At 46.4% G+C, this 8,518-nt stretch overlaps 1 protein-coding gene across 1 annotated transcript; it reads left to right on the top strand.

Moving 5' to 3' along the window:
• Positions 1 to 1,154: 1,154 nt before the first annotated feature.
• Positions 1,155 to 3,913, top strand: LOC123111909 (protein trichome birefringence-like 14). Its single transcript, XM_044532788.1, has 5 exons — positions 1,155 to 1,483; positions 1,733 to 1,948; positions 2,177 to 2,302; positions 2,389 to 2,584; positions 2,656 to 3,913. Exons 2-5 carry the CDS (start codon positions 1,816 to 1,818, stop codon positions 3,482 to 3,484), a joined length of 1,284 nt encoding a protein of 427 aa, XP_044388723.1. The 5' UTR covers positions 1,155 to 1,483; positions 1,733 to 1,815; the 3' UTR covers positions 3,485 to 3,913.
• Positions 3,914 to 8,518: the final 4,605 nt, after the last annotated feature.

Below are 8,518 nucleotides of genomic sequence, written 5' to 3'. Positions count from 1 at the left end.
GAAGGGTCCCACGCGGAATCCCGAGAAACTCGGCGGTCCAACGGACGCCTCCTCCATCGCCGCGGTGTGAACGTCGCGTGACGCTGCTCCGGCTCTTCGCCCAAGGCCAAATCCGGCTTTTTAAGTCGACCGACGTCACCCAACCCTAGTCCATCCACCTCCTCCCTCTCTACGCCGCCACTCAAGCCCGTCCGCCTCCTCTCCCACTCTCTCCCATGCTCTTTGGCATCACCATGGCCCGGTGAAAGATCACCACGTATGCTATGCTCACACTGGAGCGCCGGAGGCAGATCGCGGAGGAGATTCAGGCTAGGCGCGCCACCCGCATTGCTGAGGGACTGCCCCCGGACTCGTCGGAGTCGGAGTCGGAGGAGCAACAACCGAAGGAGGAGGGAGGAGAGTGATGAGGACATCCCAACCATGGGCATCACACCACCAATCATCAATGGTCCAATCACAAGAAGCCGCGCTATGCAAATACACGATCAGGTGAACGCTAACTTAAGTCTATCATTTGACCTTGAAAACATGGTTGTGCCTTCACCTCCTTTGTTGTTGGTTGAACTCAGGTGCGGTACCAAAGAAGGCCAAACACATTTCAGTCTGTGCAAAACAATGTTTAATGGCAAAGAAACAAAGTTAGGAATTCATGAAGAAAATGAGTTGTCTTCCGAAGAAACATTGTTCCGATTCTACGAAACAATGTTTTGCACGAGTTTGGATATCCCAACTTACGAAAGGTTCCGAGAACTCGAGTTTGCTGCTGAATGAAACATTGTTCGACTCTAGTGAACAATGTTTGATCGGGAGCTGCCAACCACCTCCAACGAGAATTTTGCAGAAGCTACCTCATTAAGTCTTTTTAGTTCTTGTACTTATATTCATGAGTCTAGGTTATCCAATGTCGAACCTCATAAACTTGCTAAGTTTGCTGCTCGGCTAGATCAGGGTCGCCACCTGTGGATGTGGCAACCTCACAATCCTGCTGTAATCCCTATAAACATTTCATTAGATGAATAAAGTTTAGCAGGTTTTCTCAAAATAAGTAAATAAAAATATATAATTAGCTTAAAAACCCTGGTAATAGGTTTTTTTTCCTACCAAATATACCCTCGGAGTCAAAATTCATCTCGACGGTTTCGTCTCCACCATCGGACCGTCCCATCTCCCGTGCGGCTGGACCGCTGGAGTGCCACCTTTCCCCTTCCCCTCGCTCTCCCGGGCCCCCTCGCCTGCCCTGCCGCCGTGCCGTACTTCTCCTCGGCGGCTCCCAGTCCCAATCGCCTCCCCGCCCTCCCACGACAGCGGCTCCCAGTAGGCAGTAGCCCCCCTAGCCACCCCCGACGGCGACTCCCACTATCCACCCCACCCACAAACCCAATCCCCATTCCACGCGCGTCGCCCCCCATCGCCGTTCCACTTCAACCTCATCGCGTCCCCGCCGTCTGCACTCCGTCCACAATTTCGGCTATCGGATTCCGAGGTACGAGCATTTCGTCATCCATGGTTAGCTAAACCCCACCCAAGCGAGAAATTTCTGGGTGCGCCGGCCCGGTGTACACCCGGCACACCATCTAGATCTGCCCGTGTTTATTACGCGTTCTGGAAGGAACCCGACCTCAGCTTCTGCGCGTTGCAATTGGATGAATTTTTTCCACGATTTCGATATTTCACAATCATGTATGAACTGTTTTGAGTAGCGGGCCTGATTATCGACTGTTCCCATGTGCAGAGATAATTTTGATGTGGTCGATCGAGACCGAAATCTGAGTTTGCTTGGAGGAGCCTGGTGAGGTCCTATGCTGCCTTCGCAGGATGAAAGGCGGTGTTCTGCATAGGCTCCTTGTCAACAAGCTATGCTTGGGCCTTTTATTAGTTCTCCTCGTTGTGCCGATTGTCATTTTGTTGCTGGGCACAACTCCAGAACAGCTGAAACTTCTCTCCCAAGGTACACCCTCTCAAATACTCCCTCAGTCCGGAAATGCTTGTCCTAGAAATGAATAAAATTGTTGTATCTATAACTAAAACAAGTCTAGATACAACCATTCCTAGGACAAGTATTTCCGGACGGAGGGAGTAGTTGCTATTGTGCTAGCTTGTTGCTTTGATTGCCGACTCAAAATCTCTCCATGCTCCTTTGGCTGAATTGTTATCTGTGTCCCCCTTCCCGCATCAGGTTTCCTACAGCAGCATGGACTGGAACATATTGGAGATAATGTATCAGCTCTAGTTGTGCCTGCAGGTCCAGCTTATAACGACGACACTCACACGAGTATAACCAGACGGAACAAATGGAACAAAGGTTATGATTTTTAACATGTGCATTATGTGTTGGAACTCTGAAGATTACTTTCTTATGCCTAATAGAGTGGTGTTGTTGCTTCGCAGACTGTAACTATGCAAAGGGAAAGTGGGTGGCAGATGAGAAACGGCCACTCTATTCAGGTAATGAGTGCAAGCAATGGCTGTCCAAAATGTGGGCTTGTCGAATGATGCAACGCACAGATTTCTTCTATGAGAGTTACCGGTGGCAGCCGCACGGTTGTGAGATGCCTGAGTTTTCAGGTCCTAACTTGTTGAGCAGGTATTGTGCTATTTTTAACTGTGCGTCAGCTTACATACTGGTCTTTTTCTAACATATTGGAATGCTTACAGGCTGAGGCATAAAACTCTTGCTTTTGTGGGTGATTCCCTCGGGAGACAGCAATTTCAGTCCATCATGTGTATAGCAACAGGTGGTAAATACAGCCCAGATGTTGAAGATGTTGGTTGGAAATATGGCCTTGTCAAAGCTCCAGGTGCTTTGAGACCTGATGGGTGGGCTTATCGATTTCCAGAGACTAACACCACTATCCTTTACTACTGGTCTGCTAGCCTATCTGAACTGGAACCTTTGAACACAACAAATTCAGTGACTAGCTATGCGTTGCATCTTGATCGGCCAGTAACATTCTTGAAGAAGTATTTCCATGGTTTTGATGTTCTAGTACTGAACACTGGTCATCACTGGAACAGAGGGAAATTCAATGGAAATCATTGGGAATTGTATGCCAATGGGGAGCCTGTAGGGAAAGGTCGACTTGCAGATCTCAACCGTGCAAAGAATCTTACACTGTATAGCATTGCCAGGTGGGTGGATTCAGAACTCGCAAGCCGTCCTCAGATGAAAGCTTTTCTGAGGACAATGTCACCGAGGCATTTTGTAAATGGCGATTGGAACACTGGTGGAAGTTGTGGTAATAGCGTTCCCTTTTCTAATGGAAGCGAGGTCTTGCAGGATCATTCAAGTGACTTGCCTGCAGAGCGTGCTGTAAATGGAACTCAGGTTAAGCTTTTGGATATTACTTCTACGTCACAACTACGAGATGAGGGGCACATCTCAAATCGTACTTTCAGAGCTCCAACAGGCATTCATGATTGCTTGCACTGGTGCCTTCCTGGTATACCAGATATGTGGAATGAGCTCCTCTTTGCACAGATTTAGTACCTGTATACTGCACTTGAGTAAGGGCATTTTTCTCCCAGAGGCCCAAGAATCTATTAATGTTCCCGCTGGTGATCTGTACAGGGTGAACTGCTTTGTACCAGTGTTATTTGTGAACCATCCATGCGCAGGCGGTGTTTTTGGTCATCCATCCATGCGTTGGTGGTTAACAGTGTCAAGATGATAGCATTCTTTACACTGTATTACAGTTGGTTTCAGATTCCTAGCCCCGTCTCAGACCAGATACGGTATTAGTTGCTACAGAGCAATATATGTAGTGCTCCCCAGGCACGTCAAACCTTCCTTTTCTTTACTGTAAAATGCCATTATCCAGTTCACAATGTGCAGCATATATTCTGTAAAAATGTTCATACAAATTGACCAAAGTGACATATGTTTTTCAGATTATAAAGTGGAACTTCTGGTTGATGTCTGTCTCTTATCCATGTGATTGTCCAGTGTAATTGATTTATCTTTCAGCAGCGTACTACTTCCTTGGTACTACGTTTGTTCTCGAATAATCAAATGGCTCAGGCTTGCTACAAACATAGGTGGTTCGGGGCTGACAAATGGCATATGCAGTGATGTCAGTTTTTCAGGAAAAAGGATGAAAAGAACATAGGAATAAGCATTGAACCTAACCAAGCATCAATCTGCAACTAGGTAGGATTTGGCAATGCTTCCTTTGCATCATACTAGCTTTGGTTCAGATTCCTAGCTTCTGGGATTAGTGTGGAATTAGCTGCGTAAAATCGACGTTGAAGCTAGTGTAAAAATGGTACAGTTTTGCATGTGTATCATATATTTTGTAAATAAGCTCATACAAGTATACAATTTGACCAAAGTGGTATATGATCATTTAAATATGACGTGGATCTTTCTTCTTTGAAACCCGCACAAAAATGGAGCTTTTGGCTGATGTTTTGAAAAAGAAAAAAAACTGTAGCATTTGAAACAGCGATTGACTTGTACTTCATCCGTTCTAAAATAGATGACCCAACTTTGTACTCAAGTTAGTACTCCCTCCGTCTCAAAATTCTTGCCTTAGATTTGTTCAAATGCGGATGTATCTAGTTACGTTTTAGTGTTAGATACATCCGTATCTGAACAAATTTAAGACAAGAATTTTGGGACGGAGGGAGTACAAAGTTGAGTCATCTATCTTGGAACGGAGGGAGTATTTGGCTTATGTTCGGAAAAAAAAAACTGTAATAGTTTTTTTTTTTAGGAAAAAAAACTGTAGTAGGTGAAACAGCGATTGACGTGTACTAACACATAAGAGCATCCCAATAGAAGATGTAGATGCAAAAAAAAAAACTAACTTTTGCATCTCCGAGGCCCAAAACCCCCTCTCCAACAGATGATGTAGATGAAAAAGAAAAACAAAAAATACATCTCCGCCTTTCGGAGATGTAAAATACAACATCTCGTGATGCAAATTTCCATCTGCACCTACTGGAGATGTAAAGACGCCGGCCACGCGCCAATCGCCGAACTGTGTTCAGTCGGCTTACGCGCGACCGCCCGCCGCCCACCTAACTTTGCTGCCGGCCGATTTCGCCCAAAATCACCGTCGCTGCCTGCCCGCTCGACGGTCGCCCGCCTGTCCCCCGCCGCCTACCTTACCGTAGTAGCGACGCCTGCAGCCACCAATTCGTTTTTGGCCGCCGCTTTGAATCAAAGTTTCTCTGGAGGTCCGGCTGTCGTAATGCCTTCCACGGCGAGGTCGTGGATGGGCTGGGCTTGTTCCTAGCCAAGACCCACCGCCGGAGGAAGGCAAGGCACACCACGTCGCCCCCCCCCCCCAACGGCCGCCCGCCTCCGCCATCCTTCCCACTGTGCGAAGCCGGCCGCTCGCAGCGCCGAGATCCCGCCGTCTTCTTTGCACGGGTGCGGCCGACTCCTCTGTTGAGCCGCCCCCGTTGAACGACTGCCCGACCCGCAGCCGGCCGTTTTCTTCCACCTCGCGAGCAAGGTGTTCGACGAAATTCCCCAAGGTAAAAAAATCAAGGAAACTTGACGTTTTTTTATTTGGGTTGGAGAGGTAGTTTGACGGTGATTTCCGCATTGTAGATGAGCTCGTGCGACTCCTCTTTCATGGACGATTCCTCGCCGGATGAGGAATTTGATTTGAACGAAGAAGAGGACATTGCTATGCTAGTGGCGATGCACAAGAAGAAGAAGCCGAAGCATGGCGGTTCCGTGTATGGTCGTGAGTTCATCCGGAGATAACGGGTTGAGGCGTACAAGAGGTTGATGCACAAATATTTTGGTTCACCACCCGTTTTTCCATAGTGGTACTTCCGCCGCCGATTCAGAATATCCAAAGATTTCTTCGTACACATTTGCAGTTCCTTAAAGTAGCATGATCGATCCTTCGGGCAGAGGAGGAATTTTGCTGGGATGCTTGGACAAAGCACCGAGCAGAAGATCGATGTCGCTTTGCGCATGACGGCCTATGATGTTCCAGCAGACTACATTGATGACAACTTGGCAATGGCAGAGAGCACTTCTACTATGTCAAACAATTAGCAAAGACCATGGTAGAAGTGTTTGGTTCAGAGTACTTGAGAGAACCCAATGCTCAGGACACTCGGAGGCTTTTGGAGATGAACATAACTCATGGGTTTCCAGGTATGCTATGTTGGGGAACGTAGCATGCAATTTCAAAAATTTCCTACGCTCACGCAAGATCTATCTAGAAGATGCATAGCAATGAGAGGGGGAGAGTGTGTCTACGTACCCTCATAGACCGAAAGCTGAAGCGTTTGACAACGCGGTTGATGAAGTCAAACTTCTTCTAGCTCCGACCTATCAAGCACCCAATGTACGGCACCTCCGAGTTCTGCACACGTTCAACTCGATGACGTCCCTCGTCGTCTTGATCCAGTAAGATGTCGAGGAAGCAGATGAGTTCCATCAGCATGATGACATGGTGACGGTGATGGTGAAGTAATCCTCGCGCAGGGCTTCACCTAAGCATTACGAAGATATGACCGTGGGAGTAAACGGTGGAGGGGGGCGCCGTACACGGCTATGCAATAGTCTAAGATGTGCTAGAGTCTGAAATACCGACATAGCTTCAAGCGACATCAGGCATGAGTCTGAAATACCAATTTCAGCTCTTGGAACGTCTCATATGCTCCGTGGCGTTCAAAACATCTTTGAAGCCCCCGAGTCTAAGACGTAAAGCATGGTGCACTAAAGTATCAAGTAGTCATCATATCGAGCTTGCCAAATGTTTATAACGTCTGCATCTGCCCCTGCAATAGGTCTGTCACCTAGCGGTGCATCAAGGACATGATTTTCTGTGCAGCAATGAGGATAATCCTCAGATCACGGACACAGTCCGCATCATTGCTACTATTGTTGGCAACTTAGTTTTCTCTAGGAACATATCAAAAACATAGGGGAGCTACAACGCGAGCTATTGATCTACAACATAATTTGCAAATACTATCAGGACTAAGTTCATGATAAATTAAGTTCAATTAATCAAATTACTTAAGAACTCCCACTTAGATTGACATCTCTCAAGTCATCTAAATGATACGTGATTCAAATCAACTAAATCATGTCCGATCATCACGTGAGATGGAGTAGTCATCAATGGTGAACATCTCTATGTTGATCATATCTACTATATGATTCACGTTCGACCTTTCGGTCTCCAGTGTTCCGAGGCCATGTCTGTACATGCTTGGCTCGTCAAGTTTAACCCGAGTATTCCACATGTGCAAAACCGTCTTGCACCCGCTGTATGTGAACATAGAGCCTATCACACCCGATCATCATGTGGTGTCAGTACGAAGAACTATCGCAACGGTGCATACTCAGGGAGAACACTTATACCTTGAAATTTAGTTAAGGGATCATCTTATAATGCTACCGTTGTACTAAGAAAAATAAGATGCATAAACATAAACATCACATGCAATCAAAATATGTGATATGATATGGCCATCATCATCTTGTGCTTTTGATCTCCATCTCCAAAGCATCGTCATGATCTCCATTGTCACCGGCTCGACACCTTGATCTCTATCGTTGTGTCGTGGTCATCTCGCCAACTATTACTTCTACAACTATCGCTATATGCATAGTGATCAAGTAAAGCAATTACATGGCGTTTGCATTTCATACAATAAAGAGACAACCATAAGGCTCCTCCGGTTGTTGATAACTTTTACAAAACATGATCATCTCATACAATAACATATATCACATCATGTCTTGACCATATCACATCACAACATGCCCTGCAAAAACAAGTTAGACGTCCTCTACTTTGTTGTTGCAAGTTTTACGTGGCTGCTACGGGCTTCTAGCAAGAACCGTTCTTACCTATGACACAAAAACCACAATGGTGATTTATCAAGTTTGCTGTTTTAACCTTCAACAAGGACCGGCCGCAGTCAAATTCGATTCAACTAAAGTAGGAGAAACAGATACCCGCCAGCCACATTTATGCAAAACTAGTTGCATGTCTGTCGGTGGAACCAGTCTCATGAACGTGGTCATGTAAGGTTAGTTTGGGCCGCTTCATCCAACAATAGCGCCGAATCAAAATAAGACATTGGTGGTAAGCAGTATGACGATCACCGCCCACAACTCTTTGTGTTCTACTCGTGCATATCATCTATGCATGGACCTAAATCGGATGTCAGTGTTGGGGAACGTAGCATGCAATTTCAAAAATTTCCTATGCTCACGCAAGATCTATCTAGGAGATACATAGCAATGAGAGGGGGAGAGTGTGTCTATGTACCCTCGTAGACCAAAAACGGAAGTGTTTGACAACGCGGTTGATGTAGTCGAACTTCTTCTAGCTCTGACCAATCAAGTACCAAACGTACGGCACCTTCTAGTTCTGCACACGTTCAGCTCGATGACGTCCCTCGTCTTCTTGATCCAGCAAGATGTCGAGAAAGCAGATGAGTTCCGTCAGCACGACGGCATGGTGATGGTGATGGTGAAGTAATCCATGCAGGGCTTCGCCTAAGCACTACGAAGATATGACCATGTGAGTAAACG

Source organism: Triticum aestivum, chromosome 5B, assembly GCF_018294505.1.
Source record: "Triticum aestivum cultivar Chinese Spring chromosome 5B, IWGSC CS RefSeq v2.1, whole genome shotgun sequence".
NCBI lineage: Eukaryota > Viridiplantae > Streptophyta > Magnoliopsida > Poales > Poaceae > Triticum > Triticum aestivum.
This window is presented reverse-complemented; position numbering and strand designations above follow the sequence as displayed.